This window comes from Dryobates pubescens, chromosome 9 (assembly GCF_014839835.1).
Source record: "Dryobates pubescens isolate bDryPub1 chromosome 9, bDryPub1.pri, whole genome shotgun sequence".
NCBI classification, from domain to species: domain Eukaryota; kingdom Metazoa; phylum Chordata; class Aves; order Piciformes; family Picidae; genus Dryobates; species Dryobates pubescens.
The window spans coordinates 27,375,004-27,399,419 of NC_071620.1; the positions used below are offsets into that span (position 1 = coordinate 27,375,004).

General features: G+C 44.1%; 1 protein-coding gene across 1 annotated transcript; it reads right to left on the reverse strand.

Annotated features, from left to right (window-relative positions):
- Positions 1–1,216: 1,216 nt before the first annotated feature.
- Positions 1,217–23,494, reverse strand: RIOK1 (RIO kinase 1). The gene is made up of 17 exons (XM_054164343.1): positions 23,382–23,494; positions 21,170–21,377; positions 20,013–20,103; positions 18,726–18,795; positions 18,023–18,065; positions 17,283–17,375; positions 16,225–16,337; positions 16,031–16,111; positions 15,399–15,485; positions 14,212–14,349; positions 13,156–13,259; positions 8,901–9,007; positions 7,699–7,764; positions 5,310–5,429; positions 4,909–4,962; positions 3,163–3,306; positions 1,217–1,513 (listed from the first exon to the last, which is right to left on the reverse strand). The coding sequence occupies exons 1-17, from the start codon at positions 23,450–23,452 to the stop codon at positions 1,403–1,405; spliced, it is 1,701 nt and encodes a 566-aa protein (XP_054020318.1). The 5' UTR covers positions 23,453–23,494; the 3' UTR covers positions 1,217–1,402.
- Between the last annotated feature and the right edge of the window lie 922 nt (positions 23,495–24,416).

The following is a 24,416-nucleotide window of genomic DNA, read 5'->3' on the forward strand; positions in this document are numbered from 1 at the left end:
AGCACATCTACATGGCTCTTAAATCCCTCTGGGGACAGAGACTCCACCGCTGCCGTAGGCAGCCTATTTCACAGCTTGACAACCATGTTAGCAAAGAAATTGTTCCTAATGTCCAACCTAAACCTCCCCTGGCACAAGCTGAGGCCATTTACTTTTGTTCTATCACTTGTTCCTTGGGAGGAGAGACCAATTCCCCACCTGGCTGCAACACCCTTTCAGGTAGCCATAGAGAGCAAATTCTCCCCTCAGCCTCCTTTTCTCCCAAGGCTAAACAACCCCAGTTCCCTCAGCTCCTCCTCACTAGACTTGTTCTCCAGACTCTTCACTGCTATCACTGGTGTTTGTTTTGTTTGGACATACTCCAGCACCTAAATGTCCTTCTTGGGAGGGCCCATGTATCCAAGGTGTCATCTCACCGGTGCCGAGTACAGGGGATGATCACCTCCCAAGTCCTGCCAGCCACACTATTTCAGATAAAAGCCAGGATGCTGTTGGCCTTCTTAGCATACTCATACTGTAGATGGCAGGGCTGCCAATCCCTGTACAGACAGGAAAAGAGGGTGCAGAAAGAGACCTGGAAGCACTGACCAGTTCCTCTCTTACCAGGTTTCCAGCAAAAGGCACAAAACTGTTTCTGAAGGTCAAACCGGGCAATGAAACCACATTTGCAGCTGGCATACACCATGTCTCTTCTGGGTGTAGGAGGTAAGGTGCAGAGAGACAGAAGCTTCCCCCTGCTGCTGGACAACAGTTAAGAGATAAATGCTGTTTGTCATCAGAGGATGTATGTTGTGTAAATGTAAATCCCCAGGGCATCAAACACAGCCTTCAAGTGGAGAACATACCAAGACATTTACTAGAATGAGAACCACTCTCCATGCTGGCAAAGGCAGTGATGAAACTGGGGGTGATGGGAAAAGCCAGCTGACATGCTACATCATGAGGAAGACACTTCTCCCAAGCCTTGTCAGCCTCACTGGCTGCCCAGAGAGAAGATGGGTCTGCCTTCAGTATGCTGTCTTTGGACCCAGCCCAAGTGGGTCACTTATAAGCAGAGCTCTGCCAGCTTGTCCTTAATAAAGAGCTGGGGCTGCTTAGCATGGTGTGGACTGGAGAAGCTGAGTCATACCAAAAAGAGGTCCTGCCACAAGCCTCTACACAGCCTTGAATTCAAATACACAATTCTAACACGCTCAAACATTAAGCTCATTCTTTCCTGTTGAGAAACCCATGGCAGATACTCTGTTCCAACAGCAACACCACGTCATTAGCAGAACCATGCTCACAGTTAATACTGGATGTACAGAAATAAAGGATTTTTAATTTTTACAAAAGAAAAAAGGACAGTGACTTGATACCCCAGAACAAACCATCCCCTTCCCTCTCCAAGGCAAAGCTCATTTCATTTGCCTTTCTTCATTTTGGCAGTCTTTTCTTTCCGCTTCTTCACGTGCTTTGGGATTTTGGTTTTTCTCTTCTCTCTTTGGGCTTCTTTAACCATCTTTTTCCTTTCCTGTAAAGAACCAAACATTTAAATCCAGAAGGAATGAGAAACTTTTGAGGTTATTGACAGTTGGTAAAAAATTAGTTAATATACCACATAAAAATTAGGTTTATCAAAAGGAAGACATTAAAAAAAAAGAAGGAAAAAAATAGGAATGGTGAAGACAAAAGAAAATCTAAGTGTAGGCTGGAGATGGAGCCAAGAGCTGCACATTGCCAACAACAAAGCAAAATTCAAACTAGTTAAAATGTGAGATTCACGCAACCTTTGAAGAAAGGGAGAAAGAGGCACTCATAACTCATGCTGTTTACATCCAAGGGATGCCAACAGCATGCCAACAGGATGCCAAATTGAGCTTTCCTGCTACCCACAGGGCTGCTGCAGTATGTGTTTCTATATGTCATGCAAAAATACTGCTCTAGTAACTGCAAGTAACTCACAGCAAGCTGATCACCATCAGCATTGGCAAGAAAGGGTGTTAAGCTACTGCAATACACTAATTTGTGCCAGTGAAAAGACTGAACTGGAAAAGGCAGGGAGGTGCAGTGGTGAAAGTTATCACTGCCCACAGATAAACACAGAAGTTACCAGGAACCTCAACATATTCGCCTAAAACTAAGTCCAAATGAAAACCTATCCATGAAGATGAGAAGTGGTCAACGCTTCCCTGTTTCACATCTGACTTGGTACCTGTTGTGACAGGGCAAGGGGTAACGGTTTAAACGAAGAGGGAAGATTTAGATTAGATCTAAGGAAGATATTTTTTATGCTGAGGGTAGTAAAACACTGACACAGGCTGCCCAACATGCTCTAGTGTAGATGCCCCTGCTCACTGCAAGGGACTTGGAGTAGATGACCTTGAAAGCTCCCTTCCAACCCAAATCAGTCTATGATTGTATGATCTGGAAGGCAGCAGCTCTCAGTTGGTAGACAGTGTCTACCAGAGCACCGTGTTTCTATTTACAGATATGGAATGTACTATCTTACCTTTCCTAGGAAGAAAATCTAACAAGCAAACCCCCAAATCTTGAACCCCTTAGTTCACCAAGTTTGACCCTTCTCTTGCACAGCACCTAAAAGCCTGCCAAAAAGCTCTTGGCATGGATGGTACTCTGTGGAAAAGCATCCTCAAAACAAAGCATACTTGTCCTGCAGTTTGGGAAATGAAACCTTTAAAACAGCCACCATACCATAACCCTTCTGCATGACTACTTTGCATTTCTTGCCCAAAGCAAATCAGGACAGCCTGTACTAACAGTACCATAAAAGGCATCGTGGGACAAACACTGTCATCATGTCTCCAGTTCTATAGATAGACTGGTCTCAGTTACCTGCACAAAACCAATCTCCGACAGGGACCACAAACCTGAACACCAAATCACTGAAATTCTGCTTTGGGCAGCCTTAGAATTCCTTGCAGAGATCTCTATTCTAGCTTTGTCTAGGCTAAAGAGAGTTGTCAAGTGCTCCTCTACGTAATACCACCATATACAAAGCATCATCCAGGATGAAATTTACTCAGTCTGCTCTCATTCTCTACAACAGTAAAAGCCCACAGCTTGTTGCAGCCAAAAAGTAGGAAGAATGACTCAGAACTAAGTTTTGTTATTGTCACGTAGGCAGAGCTGGGCAAAAGAAACCATTCCTGGCCAGCTGACCTTTTTGTCCATGCTGACTTCAATGGGCTTATCTTTGGGATGGACAAATTCTTTGGAGCATGAATCAGCATCCTCTGAGGTGCCACCACCATCGTCAGAATCTGTTTCTGATTCATATGCCTTCTCCTCAAGAAGTGCAGGAATCTGCAAGACACATCAAAAGAATTAAAGCAAACCAAAACAAAGAATCCTCATAACAATATACACACACACATATATATAAACCCCAAATCTGCTGGAACCCTTGGGGGAGCTTTTACTACAGCTGTCACTGAATCTCAAGGAAGAGAATTCAAGTAAGCTAAACCAAACTTAAAACAATGAATCTTGGACGTACAGTAGAAGCTTTTAAGGTCAGGCCTCACAGCACAGCTGCATTAGCACTCCCAAGCTCATTTCCATACATTAAGCAGCAATTTGCTAACATCTGGAAACCAATTTTGAATTACACTTGGATCATTCCCAAACCTGTCTGGGGGCACTATATGTAGGTTGTATTGCAAACACAAATATCAGCACCGGAACACTCACTTAAACAAGCCTGGAGAGTGTGTCACAATCTGATCCCACCCATATCTGTATTTCCACTTTCAAACAGTCTACAGCAATGCTAGGTAACATTTACAAAAGGAGGGAGAACCCACATAGGACTTCTGTGTTGAATTATATTGACCTGTACCCAAGTTCTAATCCAACACTTTATGGAAGTGTTGTTGCCAAGTGCTTCACATATAGTATAACACCTTAGAGCATCATAGATTGGTTTGGGTTGGAAGGAATCTTTCAAGGTCATCTACTCCAGCTCCCCTGAAGTCAGCAGAATATCTTCAACTAGATCAGGCTGCTCAGAGACATATCCAACCTCACTTGGAATATTTCCAGGCATGGGGCATCTACCATCTCTCTGGGCTACCTGGGCCAGTGTTTCACCACTCTCACTGTAAAAAAATTGTTCTATTCAATTGGCTCCTATCAGGACTGAAAGGTCACTATAAGGTCTCTCCAGAGCCTTCTCTTCTACAGGCTGAACACCACCAACTCCCCCAGCCCATCCACACAGCAGAGAGGTTTCAGCCCTTGCATCATCTCTGGCCCTGTTCCAACAGGTCCATCTCTCTCCTGTACTGAGCACTCCAGAGCTGGACCCAGCAATGCAGGAGGGGTCTCAGCAAAGCAGAGCAGAGGAGCAGGATTTCCTCTCTTGACCTGCTGTCCATGCTGCTGGGGATGCAGCTCAGGACATGGTTGGCTTCTGGGCTGAGTGCACCTTGTTGTCTCATGTCCAGCTTTTCACCCACCAGTAACCCCCAAATCCTTCACCACAGGGCCACTCTCTATCACAACATTCCCTGATCATCACAGCTCACAGGGCAGGGTTGTTCTTTACACAATAATAACAGCAAATCTACCCTGAGCATATAAAAAGCAGTAGTCATGCTAAAATTTAAATTAGTTGCCCTCTCTAATTTGAATACTTCTTATTTCCTCTCTACCTGAACTTTAGAGATGGTGGCCACAGCAAGGATGAGCATTTCATTTTCAAGCAACCCAACATCAGCACAGTGCACGGAAGCAATTCACATAGTGTGCACACACACTGTAACACCAGACCCAGCCCAGACATAAATGGTCACTCTGCACAAAGAGCTTTCACGGTGTCAGCTGCAAGGTGAGGCATTCTCCATACTCCTTGTAAGGGTTCTTTGAAAACAGCTAAAATGAAGGATTTCTAAAACCCCTTCTCACCTTCTGAACACCAGACAGATCCTTCTTCAGTCCTGTAACAGTCTGGTAGAGAATCTTTATCCAAGGAGACAGAGAAAGGAAATTATGTTATCAAAGTGGGTCTCAAATCTTTATGTCTAGTGAAAATTACCACCTGAAATAAAAACCCAGACCCAACCAAAGAAACAAACCTCAAAAAAAAACAACCAAAAACCCCCAAACAAACAAAAAACCACAAACAAACCCCCCCAACAACAGTAAAACCCCACATTAGTTAGAAATAACCACATGATTCTGAAGTATGACAATAGATTCAGTACTCCACACCTTGTTAACAAGGCTTCTTTTTGTTTGCTGCTAACAGTTTTCAATATGAATTCTTATTGCCTCCTCTTCTGCAGTGCCCCAGAGGGTCTACTCACATTATCTTGCTGAACATTCAATGCCATATCCTCCTCTTTCAACTTCATCATTATATCCACATCTCTCTCGTAGTTTTTAACCTCAGTCAGAGTTCGGGGTATGTAAGCCTTCTTAAACACCTAGTGGAGTGAAAAAGAAACAAACTTTGATGGTCTTCCTAATTATGCATCCTTGAGAGAATAAACATGAAGGACTGAATGGTTCAGAGGAACTAAAACAGAACAGGGCAGTCACCCTCTACCATATGGACCCCAGTCTATCTTCTGTTGTGTTTTTTTCTGCAGTGCAGAGTTAGCATGCAGGCAGGATATAACTGAAAGATCATGACTAATCAGGCTCCTTCCTCAGCATGACAACCATCAGGACACCGACAAGCTTCTCCAATCCTTCCAACTTAGAATCATTGAATCGTTTCAGTTGGAAAAGACCTTATGATCATCATGTCCAACCATTATCTAAGTCTACCAAGTCTGGGCCTAAACCATGTCTACGTGGCTTTTTAAACACCTCCAGAGATGGTGATTCAAGCACCTCCCTGGGGAGCTCCATTCCAGTGTCTGAGAACCTTTTAGCAAAGAAGTTTATCTTCTGATGTCCAATATAAAGCTCCCCTGGTGCAACTTAAGGTCATTCCTTCTCATTCTACCATTTGTTTCTAGGGAGGAGAGACCAACATACTACTCACTACAACCTCCTTTCAGGGGGTTGTAGAGAGTGAGAAGGTCTCCACTCAGCCTCTTTTTCTCTTGGCTGAACAACCCCAGTTCCCTCAGCCACTCCTCAGAAGACCTGTTCTCCAGACTCTTTACCACTTTCATTGCCCTTCTCTGGACACACTCCACCAACTCTGCCCCTGTAGTGATGGCTCCAAAACAGAACCTAGTATTCAAGGTGTGGCCTCATCTGTGTCAAGCATGAGGGGACAATCACTGCCCTGGTCCTGGTGGCCACACTATTCCTGATACAGGCTAGAATGCGGTTGACCTTCTTGGCCACCTGGGCACACTGCTGGCTCATATTCAGCAGTCTGCTGATCAACAGCCCCAGGACCTTCTCTTCTGGACAGTTTTCTAGCCACTTTCCTGAGCTACTTCCTCTTAACCTATCTGAATCCTAAAGTTTTATACTCTAAGGATTTTCAGTAATGTTTTATTTGTGATGTTTATAATGCCTTCTGGGTGCAACTCAATGGAGTTAGAACTTAGTCTGTTTATATAATTACACCTGCTTCAACCCACAGCCCAACTCCAAGAGAGCTCCTGCAGCAGAGCAATACAGTAAAACCTCACTGCAGGATCAACACTTAAATTCATTGTGTAGTCTATCTGAAACATTACTAGATCAGACAGAAGTATTTTGTTCTCTTTTTCATAGTATCATCTCAATCTCAGCACACTTCATGACTGTAACTGCTAGACTAAGTGCTGTGCAAAGAACACAGGTCCCCATTCCACAGAACTTCATCAGCTGTACTCGTGTGTGGAGGAAGGGCCACAAACTAGCCATGGTCACCTGAGAACTCGAAGAGAAACAAACTGATCTTAGATGCTACTATATCATCTCTTACAGGTTGGTACCTTTATGAAGGCAAATAAATAACTGGTTTGCAAAAGATGGGCTTGGAACAAAAAGCATCTCACTATAGTTCAGAAGTTGTATGCTGAGGATATCTTAGGGTATACACAAAACCCCCCAAAACTACTAAAATCAAAAACTTTCCTTGGCCAGGCTTGAGCCAGAAGCAGTTAGTAAAACCTGCAGAGCTCCAGGAGAAAATAAAAAGTCTTTGATAAATCAAGTGTCTCCAAAACCACTGCCTGGTGACTCAGTACAAACAAGTTCTCGCTGATACAGATTCTGCTCAGAGTTGGTTTTGGTTTGTTTTTGAGATTTTTTAACCCTTCTGAAGATTATGATAGCAATTAATTTATCTTTACATCAAGCCCTTCCAGAATGTCAGCAGTTTTTATAACAGACATGAAACAGCTTCATTCAACGTGGGACAGAAACAGAGAAACTGAATCAGACTGGGACTGGAGCTAGAGGCAAGTTGGTCAATGCAGGTATCCAAACATCCCACTCCAAAACTGCTGGCATGGTAAGTTCTGTCCATCCAGTTTTGTTGTTAACTGGAAGATACAAGAAGGGACCTGGCTACAAGCCAATAATTTGCTGAAGGAAAATGAGTATTTGCCTTCTAACACCATATCACTGTTGGCTTTTACACATGGCATCCCATAATGCTTCACATCTCAACTAGTCCAAGACATCTCAGGGTCACAATGTTCTGCTTATCAACTGTACATTTTGCTAAATAAAGCACAACACTTTTCACTGCTTAGAAGAGGCAAGCTTAATATTCATTTCATAGCAGGACAAAATCCTTACTTCCTCATCCACTTTATCTTGACTGGATCTTTCCTCTTCTGTTCTTTTTGATGCTATTTCCATTGCCTAAAGAAACAGAAAATAATACAAGGTTATTGCTTGAGAATTGTATGACTTAATCCAGTTCAACCATTCCCATTTGTGTTTTTTCCTGCAGTCCACACTATACCTCACCCATACTCCAGCTTTCCCTATGGCAATGCCTTGAGTGACACCTAATGGTACCTGAACTGCAGATCTGCTTTATTAATAGCAGGAAAACACATAGGCTGCACCTTCCAGACCAGCTTATGGCAGACCCAGCATGACTGCAGATATAACAGCCCAAGAACACAGCAAGCAGAGCTCAGGCCTGAAGCTTAGCTCTTCTTGTGCATACTGAGCAAGCCAGGAGAGCTCATGTAAGGGGAAATCATGTCTTGTTCAACCTCCAGGATGACACTGGAAATCCCCATGCTGTACTGATATTTGGACCACACATGTGGCCTTGACCAGGAATTAAATCTCCACTCTCAGCATGGCATATGTGGCTCCCATTTTTTTTTGCTTTAATTTTAATAATGCCTTCCCACCCCACCCTTTTTGAGTTTACATTTAACTGGGAGCAGAGAAATGGCAGCCAGAGATGAAATACATGGGTGCTGCTAGCAGCACCGAGGAAGTTTGCCTCCTGAAATCATCATGCTTTCCCAGCCACTACATTTGCCTAGCAAGACCATGTACCTCAGAGTACCACTGCCCTGAGGCATTCCCTTCCTCCCTCAGCCCACCCTTCTCAAATCTGCATTGGAACAGCAGGCCTAGGGAAGTAGTTGAATCACCATCTCTAGAGGGATTTAAAAGATGTATAGATGTGGTGCTGAGCAGTGCTTTAGCATGTGGTACTTTAGCAGTGACCTGGCAAGGCTGGTTTAATGGTTGGACTCGATGGCCTTTTCCAGCCTAAACAATTCTATGATTCTATGTTTCTCTATGGCTGTATTTCTGCAGGGCTTCTCCCTGCCAAAAGTAACAAGCTAATTCAAAGCATCCTGTGTTTAGGTGCACCTGGATCAGGCTGGTGCAGTTTTGAAGCACCAGCATAACAATGTCACGTACCAGCTTCCTTCAATAGCAGGATGTAGAGTAATGAAGGAGCTGGGACTAGATCTGATTTACTGCTCAATTCTTCCTACATAAGCAACAAGGCCATGGAGTCTTACCTTTGAGAGATAGTCATCAATGTTCTCGCTGGTGATAGAAGGATCAGTAATGAACTCAAACAGCTCCCGTACAGTCATCACTGCAACCGTGCGCTTCCGGAAAAAGTCTAACAGGGAAAGAGCAGAGAGGAGAACTCTTAGTATTTACATGTAACAATTGCAGCCATGATGTTAAACTGACAGTTCCAGCAAGCCAATCAGAGAATTATAAAATCATTTAGGCTGGAACAGACCTCTAAGATCAAGTCCAAACAAGTCTGGGGATGAACCGTGTTCATCAGCACCACATCTCTGCATCTTTTAAATACCTCCAGGGATGGGGATTCAAGCACATCTGTGAGAAGCCTGTTCCAGTGTTCAAGAACCCTTTCAGAGATGAAGTTTCTTCTAATGTCCAACCTAAACCTCCCTTGGTGCAACTTGAGGCCACTTCCTCTCACCCTATCACTTGTTACATGGGAGAAGAGACTGACACCCACCTGGCTTCAACCTCCTTTCAGGGACTTTTACAGAGGAAGGTCTCTTCACTCAGCCTCTTTTTCTCCAGGCTGAATAACCCCAGTTCCCTTAGCCAGTCCTCAGCAGACCTGTCCTCCAGAGTCTTTACCACTTTTGCTGCCCTTCTCTGGACCCTTTGCAGCACCTTGGTGTCCTTCCTGTAGCAAGGGGCCCAAAACTGAGCACAGTATTTGAGGCGTGGCCTCACCAGTGCTGAGTACAGGGGGACAACCACTACCCTGGTCCTGCTGGCCACAGCATTCCTGACACAGGTCAGGATGCTGCTGGACTTCTTGGCAACCTGGGCACAAACTGGCTTATCTTCAGCCAGCTGTCAATCAACACCCTTAGGTCTTTCTCTACCAGGCAGCTTTCCAGCCAATCTTCCCCAAGCCTTGTGACATGAAGAATCCCCAGCAGCACATACTGCATCACGCTGGGTTTAGTTATGAGATGATTCTTGGCCATCTGAAACAAAACTGTTCATCATACAGATGACTAGGTAAATAAAAATCAATTTCAGCAAGAGCCAGACTTCATGGAGTTGAGTCTAAAAAGTAAACAGTGTAAGACTGGTGTGGTATTTGCAATGACTGAAGTGAAAAACATGTTTCAAAGAACAAGGAACGTAGTCCTCAAAGTTTCCCCCAAAAGAAACAGGAATATCTACTGAACTGTGGTGCAGCCTAATTATGATCCACCTAAAATGGGAAACACATCAACACGTTCAATGCTCCTCAATACTACACTCAGAACTGATCAGGTTTCTTGATTGCATAATCAGATTCGGAGGCTGCACTTCTGTACTGGAAGCCAGCAGTGAAAGGCACTGAGAACTGCTTACCAAGCACTTTCTACTCCAGTTCTCAGAAATCTCTGACCATGAGAAACTAATCATAAAAGCAAAATGATTTTGTTTGAAACTTTCTGTTCCCATGCAACCACAAGTCTTTGTAATGATCCTATCTAGAGCACAGCATAAAGGAAGGTGTTTCTCAGTCTCTGTAGGAGGAGGACACAGAGAAAGTTGGAGTGTGCCTTGTTTTCACAGTTTGCCTTCCTAATGAAGCCCTACCGAAGATGGGAGGGAAATAACATAAAAAACCCTCTCTAGGCTGAGATAAGGAGTTTAATGAGATGACATGCTGCACAGTTACCTTAGCAAAAACAAAAGCAGCAGCAGAAACCAGCAATAAAATGGTTCCTTCTGATCCAAGCATACAGCAGCCAGCCCAGCAGAGAAGACCAACACTCCAAAACCAGAAACAGGAACCAGGAAGCCCCTCCTGTTAGAATCTGAGCTTCAAACCCCATAATACATTGCTGCAGCCAGCATTTTCATTTTAAAGCTGGCATGATATCAATATGGTATTGAGTATCAGCAGCAGATTGAACTCAACACATAAAACACAGTGACAAAATGAATACATCTGAAGACCACTGCAACTCACGGAGGCAGTAGACTATCTAAAGAGAGCAAACCAAAAGACCAGAAAAAAGTGGAAGAGTGCAAGCATCCCAGTCAGGACTAAGTTATTGGAAATCCCTGAACAGAAAAGGAACAGAGGAAAAACAGCATAAGGAGAGCAGCCAGGCAGAAAGGGACCTGGGGGGTACTGGTTGACAGCTGACTGAACATGAGCCAGCAGTGTGCCCAGGTGGCCAAGAAGGCCAATGGCATCCTGGCCTGCATCAGAAATAGTGTGGCCAGCAGGAGCAGGGAAATCATTCTTTCTGCCTCTGTACTCAGAACTGGTTAGGCCACACCTTGAATATTGTGTCCAGTTCTGGGCCCCTCAATTTAAGAAGGATATTGAGACACTTGAATGTGTCCAGAGAAGGGCAGTGAGGCTGGTGAGAGGTCTTGAGCACAAGCCCTGTAAGGAGAGGCTGAGGGAGCTGGGGTTGTTTAGCCTGGAGGAGGCTCAGGGGAGACCTTATTGTTCTCTACAACTACCTGAAAGGAGGTTGTAGACAGGTGGGGGTTGGTTTCTTCTCCCAGGCAACCAGCTGAGGACACAGTCTCAAGCTGTGCCAGGGGAAGTTTAGGCTGGAGGTGAGGAGAAAGTTCTTCACAGAAAGAGTTATTTGCCACTGCTGCCCAGGGAGGTGGTGGAGTCACCATCCCTGGAGGTGTTCAGAAAAGGGTTGGACGTGGCACTTGAAGCCATGGTTTAACTAGCCATGAGGTGTTGGGCGATAGCTTGGGACTTTCTGAGGTCTTTTCCAACCTTGTTGATTCTATGATTCTCTGATATTTGGTATCAACAAACATGGAGCACAGAAATGCACACAATTCTTCCACAGACTTTCAAGTCTGTGTAAAATTAGAAACCAGTCAAATTGAGAAGAAAAAGGGGACAAGAGCAGCCTGTAGTGAGAGATTTTGTGTCTTCAGGGAGAAACACACACACTAACGGGAGGTGTGCGTATGTTACACAACATGGACACTCACACTTGAAGATCAAATTTTCAAGCAAAATACACCATAAAGACTCCAGGTTTAGCAAAATATTGTGACAAGTGCTGACTTCTCTAATAAAATACTCTCTACTTCAGTCCTCTCAGCAACACTGTAACTTCTTGCCAGCCAGGGAATTCCAGACAGATTCCAGTCACGGAAGAGCCATCAGCATGTCTACACAGCCTTTTAAGTAATGGAAGTTACGACTTGAGTAGGTGCTACTGCACGCTGGGACTGATCTCTTATTAGACTGGGAATGATCTGAGATCTATTCTAAATTTGGTTCAAGCAGACTCATTTATTGGCCAGATGATTTCTAGGCAAAATACACTGCCCTCTTCTGAGCTCTGCATAGACTGCTATGCAGAAATCACAGGTCTTCTGTGAGGCTGTGCCCCACACAACCTTCTCTCTAAATTGGAGAGATTTGGATTTGATGGGTGGAATCTTTGGTGGATAAGATTGGATGGTTGCATTCAAAGGGTAGTGGTCAATAGCTCCATGTCCAGACACAGATCAGTGACCCCTCAAGGGTCCATACTGGGCCCAGTGCTGTTTAGTATCTTCATCATAGGCAGCAGGATTGAATGAACCCTCAGCAAGTTTGCTGATGATACCAAGATGAGTGGTACAGTTGATTGCCAGAAGGATGGGATCCATCCAGAGGCACCAGGACAAGCTAGAGAAGTGGAATCATGTGAACCTCATGAGGCTCAACATGGTAAGGTGCAAGGTCCTGCACATGGGTCAGGGCAGTCCCCAGTATCAATGCAGGCTGGGGGATGATAAGATGGAGAGCAGCCCTGCAGAGGAAGACTTAGGGGGTGAAAAGCTGGATGTGAGCCTACAATGTGTGCTTGCAACCCAGAAGCCTTCCATGACCTGGGCTGCATCCCCAGCAGCATGGGCAGCAGATCAAGGGAGGGGATTCTGCCCTTCTGCTCCACTCTGCTGAGACCCCCACCTGCAGTGCTGGGTCTAGCTCTGGAGTCCTCAGCACAAGTGCAACAGGGGCCTGTTGGAGTAAGCCATAGGAGGCCACAACAATGATGTGAGGCTAGGAGAGCTGGGGTTTTTCATCCTGGAGAAGAAAAGGCTCTGGGGAGACCTTATTGCAGCCTTTCAATACTTCAAGGTGCCTATAAGAAAGATGGGGACAGACTTTTCAGCAGATTCTATCATTCTATTTGAACAGAAGTTTGATTGCTTCTACAGCTGGGTTTCACCTGAAACAGCAAGCGAACAAACAGTTCCTATATAAACAGAAGAAGAAGTGAAGTGCATCCCACTCACCATTAACGTTGGCACAATCCTTTCGCAGGAACTCCAGCGCATGGGGGTGGTCATGCTCCACAGCCTGAGACACATCAATGATGTACACGTCCCCGCTGTGGTACCTGCAGACACACAGGCAACTGCGCTAACTCCATCACTGTTACATGGGAGATTGAAGGATAGGGGACAAAGTGGGCTTCAAACTTCAGAACCACAAACAACCTGAATGGATTTCTCCAACATGCACGTGGCATATTAGGGCCAGATTGGCTGTCTTGGGTCAATAGGATAGAATAGAATAGGATAGGATAGAATAGAATAGAAGAAACCAGGTTGGAAGAGACCTTCAAGATCATCGTGTCCAACCTATCATCCAACACCACCTAATCAACTAAACCATGGAACCAAGCATCCTGTCAAGCCTCACCCTGAACACCCCCAGCGAAGGCGACCCCACCACCTCCTCAGGCAGCCCATTCCAGTGGGCAATCACTCTCTCTGTGTAAAACTTCCTCCTAACCTCCAGCCTAAACCTCCCCTGGCGCAGCCTGAGACTGTGTCCTCTAGTTCTGGTACTGGTTGCCTGGGAGAAGAGATCAACCTCTGCCTGACTACAACCCCCCTTCAGGTAGTTGTAGAGAGCAATCCTTCCCCTTCTCTACCGAGGTTCTATTATTAACATATAAAGAACACAAAAAGCAGTTTTATAAGTGGAGGGAGAAGACAACAGGAAAAAAATGACAACTTAATAATTTTTTTTCTCTAGTTGAGAGGTTTTTATATGTGGTTTTTTTGAGGGGGTTGTTTGGTTGATTTGGGTTTGTCTGTTTGTTGTGGGGTTTGGGTTTTTTTGGTAATTATTATTTGTTTGGTTTTTTGTTTGATTTTCTTTAGCTTGTCTTGTTGTTATACAGAGAAAGCTCAGATCCCATTTAAAAGCTACATAATGAGCCAAGTTACAAAATCTAGTCACAAAAATGACCACACCCTCCCTTAAAGGTAGATTTGTACTCAAAGAGGTTGCCAAGCACATGTTTTAGATGTCACAATTCAAAGCAAGGTTTAAGAACATACAGCATATTGAATTCACTGAGATCTGCATGAACAAGTCTGGCATCTTGGTACATTCTCCTCATGTACTGGATAACTTGCAGGTACAGCTCCCGAACTTTGGAGTCAGACAACTGAGCATTCTTCAGCAGAGGAGCAGGCCTGGAAATTACAACACAAATAACAGGAAGTGAGCACTTTTCTTTCTTCTCCTGGAGTCCATTAAGAAGAGTATGGCCATCAAGTCAAAGGAGGTTCTCCTCCCCTTCTACTCTGCCCTGGTGAGGCCACAGCTGAGTACTGAGTCCAGTTCTGGGCTCTGCAGTTCAAGAGAGATGGGGAACTACTGAAGAGAGTCCAGTGGAGGCTATGAAGATGAGAGGACTGGAGCATCCCTCTGTTGAGCATCTGTGAGACCTGAGCTGTTCAGATGGGAGAGGAGCAGACCGAGAGGGGATCTTACCAATATTCATCAACAGCTAAAGGGCAGGGAGGCAAGAGGGCCAGAGGGCAAGAGGGCCAGACTCTTTTCAGTAGTTCTCAGTGACAGGACAAATGGTAACAAGTACAAACTAGAAACCGAACACTGAACCTTGGAGAGATTCCAAACCTGCCCCAACATTGTGATCCTGGGCAGCATACTCTGGGTGCTCCTGCTTTAGCACAGGTGTTGGACTAGATGATCTCCAAAGGTCACTTCTAACTCCCCTTCTCTGGGACTCTGTGATACATACCAGCTGCAAATGCTTCAATTGCTGTACCTGATCCTTCTGCTCACTAAGTGTGCCAAGCAAGTCAATACAAGCAGCAAGTGCATGGAGCAGCTTGGTGTATGCTTGCTAAAGTTACTGGAGCTTTGCTTCCAACTAATTTGGACCACACTACATTAATGTTTGTACTACAAAAACAACCTGTCTTCATGTACAGTAAGCAGGCCTTTGCAGCCTTAATTTCCAGTTAGGTTACTTTACAAATTCAACCCACCACAATTAGGCAAACAACTGAGGTTTCAGAATCATGCAGATAGTCTGCAGTAGTAGTTGGAAATGTCTGGCTATTCTGCAAGTCATGTACATGTAAGAGTAACATGCTAATTTTACAGGCCTAAAGTAACAGTGGATAAATTTAGAGGGTGGGGTTGTTTGCTTTTAATAAACCTTTGTGGAAAACTACTAATTAAAAATAGTATTTTATTTTCTAAGGATACTTACCTATCACCTTTACCAATAAAGCCCATGACTAGCACATGACTTCTCAGCATAATTGGCTCTGGGCAAGGTATCTGGGCTGTGTTCAACCTGTTATATAGGAACAAAGCCAAAACAAAATAAATTCAGACTTTATTTGCATTGCACTACTGCCTATAGGAGCTCTATGTCTAAACATAACACAACAAGAGCTCCTCTGCTCAGGAAACTCACTTGTGAAGAACAGCTAGGAAGTGAATACAAAAAGCCACAACCAATCTGGCTCTGCCCATTCTCTAAGCATTCCTGTGCTGGACAAAGAATCTTTACACAGTTCAGGTTAATCCTAGATTAACCTGTATTGCAGTGTGCTGTTACTCAGCAGCAGCTATTTCCAGCTTTTCCTTGCTTTTTAGTCAAGTCAGACAGAGAGTTCAGACACTGAACAGCTTAGAGCACAAGCAGGAAGACAAAAATCTTAATTCCTTCCTCCCCTTTCTTTTCTCTCACACAGGGAAGCTTAAGAGGCTTTCTCCAAATATCCCAGAAAGCCTGAAACATAGTGATGGTCACCAACTAGCAACAGAAGAGTACCTCCTACAAACTTAGAAGTTTCAGTTACCTTTGCATGCTGAAATAAAACCTGGAAAAATCACCTTATTAAATTCCTCATTTCTTTCTCAGCCCACGTTTTCACCAGCTTTCTTGGGTTGCCTTTGCAATATCCATGCCGGAATCTTTAGATAAAGAAACAAAAAGATAACAGGGACTTTTAGCCAATTAACCTAGCACCAGCACCAGTGGTTTTACCAGCTCTCTCCCACTAAGACCAGGCAGAAGTCAAACTCACCTGAATTCACCACTCACATACTTATCCCGATCTTTAAACATCAGGATGGAGGTTTTGTAAATCTTGATGGCTCTGTTCTCTCCATTTGCAGTACTGGCATGATAGACGTTTGCCTATCAGATTAGGAAGGGAAGAAATAGCAATAAACACTTTAAACCAAGACCACCTTCTCTTTCTGACAGCTGAGCTCATCCCAGCCCCTACATGGCACTTTGCACACAAGGGCAATCTCCTTCTACAACAGAGGCAGCTTATAGGAAGTACGTAAGACTACGTAGGGTTGTGGCAATGCATATAGGACAGAAACAATGCACAAGCTGACTGCCTCATCTACATTTTGGAGACTGAAACAAGTATGGCCTAAAGTACAGCCAAAATATCTCATGTTGACATCTCTACACAGGGTGGAAGAATAGAATCATTTAGGATGGAAAAGACTTTTAAGATCATTGAGTATGATCATCAACCCAACACTATCAAGGCACTTGCTAAACCATGTCCCTAAGCACAATGTACGCTGATTGAAGAATCATTATCCAAGGACCTGGGATAAGACCAGATCAGCCTAGGGATTAGGCATTCTAAACCTGATTAGTAGTTTACTTGGAAAATTGTGCTCTGGTTTTAATTATCTGTAGTATTATTTAACAGTGCACATACACACATGCTAGTTTTGTAAAAGCAATGAAGGTTTACATGTCTGCTGACAGGTTTGCTGGTGACATGCCAGTGCTGGGTTTATGATTTGACTCAAGGAGTCTTGCACAAAGAAAGATTTACCTGGGTTTGCTGTTCAATATTTTGTGTACACACACCCTTTTCAACTATTTCAGTTGTCACATACAATTAAAAAGATGCACTAACTTAAGTATTCTGAGACATCTTTCATGCTCAGGGGAATTTGTTTCCTTTATCATAAACTGCATTTCATCTTAAGATAACTATCAATTAAGCAACACAAAAAATAGCTATAAACTCAAGCATTTTGATACATCTAAGCAGCACAAGCTTCCACCTACTTTGATGAGAAAAAGACTGTCATTTGTAATAAAACTCACTTCTTTCCCTGTGCTGATGCAGCCATTGATTTCTACTATGACGCCTCTAGTAAGCATCTTGAACAGAATCATTCGGGTCCTTGGATCCAGCACCTCAAATTTAACACAAAAAAGTCAGCACCACCAGTCTTTGAAGGGAACAAAACCTAACAGAGAATTCAGTCTCAGTATCATATTAAAGGACTCACAGCATTACACTATCTTAAAGATCAAATGATAATCCAAACAGCATGCACTCAGAATTTTGCCTTGATTCTATAATGATACTTCCTTCTGTTCTGTCTCTTCTAGAGCTAGCTCAATAACATAATTGAAATAAAGAACCATTTCCCACCCACAGCTACATTAAAAGTGTTAAAATAAGGTTTGACTTATGATATAGCTATCATCAGAGCAGCTGTGGGGCCTTGGGTCACCCATAGTTCAGTCTTGCTATGGAAAAAGAACAGGAAAAAAAATAACCCAAGAGTTCTTATTGTTCTTTGGAGTTTAATAAAAGCTTAAGATTGAATCATCCACAAAATGCAGAATTCTATTGCAATTTTAAGCATCAAAATGAGCTTCAGAAGATTTATGGTACAACCTTCAGATGAGAGAAACAAAGAAACAACAGGTCTTTTCAGGATAAGAAGGAAAGCAGAACTCCAAGGCAAAACTCAGTAAAGTGTTTTAGCATTAATTCAAAAATTCTACATTATTTGTGGCAGTTAAAAGAAAAATCTGATGAATTCAGGGATTACCTGTTCCACTGTTGCTCTGTCTGACTTGTCTTTGATTCGGTACCTAGAAGTGAAAATGAAATGCTGCAATCCCACGTACAGACTCAGCACTTTGAGACAGTAAAACATGATATTCTGCATTAAAGATAAGAAGACAGCCCCGAGTAAAGCTTTCAGTTCACACAAAAGCCAAGGATTCTCCTGCAGGCAAGGGGTGAAAAACATGGCAAAACAAAACACCAACAGAAAAAGAACACGATAAACATTAGTGCCTTTCACTTTTACAGATACCACCTTGCTTCCAAGCAGCTGGCTTAAAAACGTTTATAAAAGAAGCCGCTTTCCTTTGTCAAATCATCAGGAGGAACCTTCAAGAGGCTTCCAATAGCTTTTTAGCTCAACTGCTTGAGGACCTCTGTTTAGAAAATAGAGGATCACAGATAAACCAGCTTTTTCTAGTCAAATGACATCTGTCACTTGTCTCACTACACCACTATGATCAGATGTGCCCCAGCAGCAGAGGAATCCAGACTGTGGAATGATTTAGCAGCTGATCTGGAAACCAAAAAGTTCAAGATCAAGAAGGCAAAGTGCATACAGCCTGTTTGTAAATTTTGGTTTTCTTAATAAACTTAGTCAAAACTCAGGATGACACTAGGAAATAAGAATTACTCTTCTGGTTTCAACTTATTTAAATGAAAATAGAGCAGCAAGCAATACTCACATGTCTGCTTCCTTCTGTCTAGACTTTTCTGTGACTCTGTTTATAACAGAGTCATCAAAATTTAGCTTATCTGAAAATTACATAAAAGAAACAATAATGAAAAAAAAACCATAAGCAAAATCCCAAAGACATTTCCTATGTTCAGAAATGCCCCTTAAAATCTGCTGCCATCTGATATGCCATTGCACAAGTTTAAAACACAAGCAAAGTCCTCTCTAGTAAGTACAGAAGCTCAGCTACCTACCAGAGTTAACCCAGGTCTCCTCTCTGCCTGCATTTCAAAGTGGGACTAGAAGGTAGTGACACAGATGTGCAAGAATTCCACAGACTGGGAGATACAATGTCACCCAGAAGTAATGGGTTTTTGGATAACAACTCACCATTACATTTGTCCACACTTCTCTTACAACCATCAAATGTAATCTTTCTGTTCAGAGTAAGACAATGATGATGATGATTCAGGGGGCTGGAGCACCTCTGAAGAGGAAAGGCTGAGAGACCTAAGGCTGTTTAGCCTGGAGAAGAGCAAACTGAGAGAACTTTTCAGTGCTCATCAGTAGCTATAGGGTGGAGGGCAAGAGGATAGGGCTAGACTCTTTTTACTGGTACCCAGTGACAGGGCAAGGAGCAACAGGTACAAACTGTAATACATGAGGTTCCATCAGAACATGAGGAAAAACTTCTTTGCTTTGAGAGTGCCAAAGAACTGAAGCAGTTTGCCCAGAGAGGTTGTGGAGTCTCCTTCTCTGGAATGATTCCAAACCCACCTGGATATTGTGATCCTGGGCAACCTGCTCTAGGTGACCCTGGTTTAGCAGGGGGATTGGACTACATTGTCTCCAGAGGTCCCTTCCAACCCCAACCTTGATGGGATTCTGTAAAAAGCAACACCATCCAGGATTCTTTCCTCATGATTTATTTCAAATAGTGTTTGATTAACTGCTAAATGCACAAAAGCTACTGTACTTGGCCACATATAGCAGCACCACTCTCATGAACCTTCATTTCAGCACCACTTTGTTTTGAAAGAAAACATTTATGTGGTCTGAATTCCAGTAGATGAAAAATACAAACACAAAATAGCCCTGTGGCTCTGAGGGAGGAAGTAAAGGGGTATGACAGCTGATAATGGAGACTAAAGACAACTTTGAGTACTCAAAAGCAATTTTTCAATCTGCCTGGCAAAAGTTACCTAATTAATTCCAGAGATTTCTGACTCAAAGTAAGCAGAACTAGTCTAAGAATAATCAGAGTGCTTTTCATCAAAGACAATGCAATTATACTCACCTAGATTAATTTTATGTTCAAATTTCCTTAGAGCCTTGTCTGTAGGGGTAGACATTTTTGCTGAATTACAGTTAGGGAGCTGTCTGTTCACCTGAAACAAAAAATTCACAAATGTAACTTGCCTTTTCTAAATAACCCTTTGAAAGGTAGACAAGATCACTGAAAAAAAACATCAGCTCAAATGCCTATGCCTAGAGCTATAGAAAGAAAACCAGAAAGGGTGAGTAAGTGGGTATGGATTAACATCAGATTGTACTCAAAGACAAGACAATACAGGTGACACATTAGTTAAAATTCCTAAAAGTGTCCTATTCAATGTTATTTAGGTCTGGGAATTGAGCTGCAACTCTCTCCTATTAATAATTTTTTTTTTCCTTCTGAACTGTAAAAGGAAATAGCAGATGGAAGCAAAGAGGAAAACAAGAAAGTAATGAAAAGAGAAAACTTTCCCAGATGTCATCTTTTCTTACAGGTGATGGTCTCCAAGCAGTATCTCAACACAGTTTCACCAACACTGGAGAGCACAAGTCTCTAACTAATGGCAAGAATATAACCTAGGACAGCACTGTGAATCAGATATAATATGCCACAATAAGCACCACCCTATCTCAACTCCTCTGTTATGCTGGTCTCAATAAAAAGGGTTTTACCCTCCAAGTCAAAGGTAAGAAAGATGTTGGTTCTCATATCATGTGGTTCTCATCAGAGTTGCTATACCAACAGCATGCAGTCTAAATGGATCTCATTCTAGCACCTCCTTCCACCAGTAGCTGGAACTACCCTGAGAGTGACAAGTGGGTCTTAACATCAAAGCAAAAGGATGGAGATGATGTTTAAAAACACAGAAATACTAAAAATTAAAGCAATGTCAGCAGAAACCAGGGTGGGCAAAGAACAGCTGAGAAAGGTAAGGAATAGCAGGAAAACTGTAGTGACAAAGAATCTTGTGACAGGACCTGAGACAAGGAACTCAAGTAGAGCTCTGACTGCAGTGTGTACACACAGAGCACAGCAGAGGAACAGACTAAAAGGAACTCTCTCAAGAGAAAAAAAAGTCTATTTATGCTCAGCATAACACTAATAAAGACCAAAACCTTCAGGTTAGCCCCACTGGCTGTTGGGCACCCTTTCTGCTCACAAAATAGCTTTCAACACACCTGTGGATTGCAGCCACCAGCAGCATTGGGGTGCTTCATCAGTCTTCCCATTTCATCATCCCAGTCCCAGTCTTCATCTTCCTCTTCCTCATCTTCATCATTGTCATCATCACCACCTCCTTCCCCGGTGTTAGGTTCTTTGCACAGGCTTGACTGGCAGTTCTCAGCGACCTCATCTTCAGTGGTTTCTGTGTCTTCATTCAGTTCACTTCAAACAAATACAGATGTTTCTATAACCACAAAAGCTCATCACAGTCAGTGAAACACATTTATGCCCAGAAATTATTTCAGTTACCTCTCCATGAGATATTTCTCACTTCATCTGTCCTTTAGCCTTTAAGGGGTGGGCTACATTTAAATGATGAGAGAATCATAGACTTGCTTTGTTTGGAAAAGACCTTTAAGATAATGGAGTCAAACCATTACCTAACTCTACCAAGTCTGGAGCTAAACCATGTCCCTCAGTGCCACAGCTCTGCATCTTTTAAACACCTCCAATGACAGGGATTCAACCATCTCATTGAGGAGCCTGTTCCAGTGTCTAAGAATCCTTTCAGGGAAGAATTTTCTTCTAATGTCCAACATAAACCTCCCCTGGTGCAACTTGAGGCCATGTCTTCTTGCCCTATTGCTTGTTACTAGGGAGAAAACACTGAATCCCACCTCACCCCGATCTCCTTTCAGATATCTGTAGAGAGCAAGAAGTTCTCCTATCAACTCCTTTTCTCCAGACTAAACAACCCCAATCCTCTCAGCCATTCCTCGCAAGACTTTTCTCCAGACACTTCACCACCTTCATTGCCCTTCTCTGGACATGCTCCAGCACCTCAGTGTCTTTCTTGGAGTGACAGCCCCAAAACTGAACACAATACTCAAAATGTGGCCTCACCTTGTCCTGCTGGTCACATTATTTCTGATACAAGTCAGCATGCTGTTTGCCTTCTCGGCCACTTGGGCACACACTGGCTTATCTTCAGTCAGCTGTCAACCAGCACCTGCTGGGCAGTTTCCAGCCACTCTGCCCCAAGCCTGGAGCATTCACTGGCTTGTTGTGATCCAAGTGCAGGACCTGGCACTGGGCATTGTTAAACTTCATACAACTGGCCTCAGCCCATCAATCCAGCCTGTCCAGATCTCTCTGTAGTGCCTTCCTACCTTCAAGCAGATTAATACTGCCTCACATTTTAGTGAAGGTGCACTCAATTAGTCCAGATATTAAAAATAACTGGATCCATTACTGAGGCCTAATCTTCTGGTCACAGTCTTCTTCACCACATCAGTGCTGCCTTCTAACTTGTTCTGAAGACACACAAATTTGGACCCTCTGATTCCAACAGATGAACACACTACACAAGGCCAGCTGGCTCCTTCACCAGACACAACCACTCCACTGGCTGCCACAGCCGATTTCCTCTTGACAAGTTACCACACAAAATCTCACCAGAGGGAAACACCGAACTTGCTGGTAACACAGGACACCACCTCCATGAAAAAACCAACCAACCAACCAACCAACCCCCCAAACAAACCCGGAGAAATTATTTGTGGCAGAAATGAACCCCTTTGATTTACTTGTGTCTTGATGTACGCAGCATTTTCCTGCCAGAACAAGCGTGTCCCAAAGCAGATTCTCTGCCGGCATTTGGCATTTCAATAAATAAAGGGTAAAGTGGAAAGAAAACAGCTTGAACCCGTAATGCAACATCATTCCTTATCCATTCCCCACTAAATACAAAGATCTCTCGGCTTTCAGTCCAACAGAGAACGCGCTTTAATTCCAAGTGGAATCAAACTGATTTGCTGTCCTCAGCAACTCGCTGTTAAATGTTCAGTTACAATAAATAACACCAAGGTGAAACTGGCTCGATCGCCGCGAGTTTGCAGGCCGGTCTGCTCATTTTAATGGTGCAGCAGAAACCAGAAATAACTAAAAGGAGACGCAAGAGCGCACACAGTCCTTCCTCACACGTACTGTTTTAACTCAGGCAGCACAGCCGCACACCCCCCGAGCTGGACTTCCTTCCCCCCTGCCAGGAGACGCAGAGCCGTGTTCTTATCCATTTTCACCGGCCGCGCTTGCAGACAGTCACATCCAAGCCATCCCTCGCACCGGCGGCTCCGACTGGGCCTTCGGGAACCGCGTCCAGGTCCTCTCTCCAGGCCCCGCACCGACTTACAACCCTCCTCGAGCGGCCCCCACTCAGCCTCTTACCCGTCGGAGCAATCTGCATCGTCAAACTGCCCGGGCACGACCTGGCTCATCCCTGTCGCCCAGCAATCCATGGCGGCGCTCGTGGTGGTGATAGGCAGGAGGGGCCACAGGAGCCAGCGCAGTCCCTACGGCGCCGACGCAAGGTCAAAAAGCATCGAGAGCGGCCGCACGAAACGGGTGAGAAGGACCCGCCTCTGGTGCGATGGCTGGGCGGGAGCCGCAAGGATAGTACAGTAACTGCCGGTGACAGCGACACACTGCCGCGTGAGGAAATCCGGCAGCCACAGCCTTTCTCTAGGGGTACTCGTGACAACCGCCGATAATAAACTCCAGTTCCCTCAGCCGCTCCTCACAAGACTTGTGCTCTGGACCTTTCACCAGCTGGACACAGTATTCGAGGTGCGTCCTCACCACCGCCGACTACGGGGATAGTATTCCTTTCCTACTCCCGGCAGCCGCCCCGCTCCAGACAGGGCTGCCTCGCTGCGAGTCACCTCAAACAGCGGGCCCGCGCAGGGGAGACGGAGGAGAAACCCCTCTCACCCCGTGAATGAACCCTACACCAGAACACGCACTTCATTCAGAAAGGAAACAGGTCAACTGGTGACAAGTGACACGGAGAAGGCTGAGGTTCTCAATGACTTCTTTACCTCTGTCTTCACTGGCAAGGACTCCAGTCACACTCCCAGAACAATGGAAGATAATGGCAGGGACTGGAAGAAGGAACTGCCCATGGTGAGTGAAGATCAGGTTTGTGACCATCTGAAGAACCCGAAAGTGTTCAAATCCATGGGACCTGATGGGGTACACCCACAGGCAGATGAGGTTGCTAAACCACTCTCCATCATATTCCAAAAGTCATGGCAGTCCAGGGAGGTCCCCACTGACTGGTAATGGGGAAACATAGCTCCCATTTTCAAAAAGGGAAAGAGGAATGACCCAGGGAACCATAGGCCAGTCAGTCTCACCTCTGTGCCTGGTAAGGTCATGGAGCACATCCTTCTGGAGGCACTGATGAGACAGAAGAATAACAAA

What these genes read in the sequence shown, in the direction of transcription:
- RIOK1 (XM_054164343.1), bottom strand. Translation starts at nt 23,452, where the DNA reads ATGGATTGCTGGGCGACAGGGATGAGCCAGGTCGTGCCCGGGCAGTTT. An exon ending in GGATTGTGCCAACGTTAATG is followed by an intron (nt 9,008 to 13,155) that starts GTGAGTGGGATG and finishes TTTCCCTGTTAG; the next exon opens with ACTTTTTCCGGAAGCGCACG. An exon ending in TTGATGACTATCTCTCAAAG is followed by an intron (nt 7,765 to 8,900) that starts GTAAGACTCCAT and finishes CTGTTTCTTTAG; the next exon opens with GCAATGGAAATAGCATCAAA.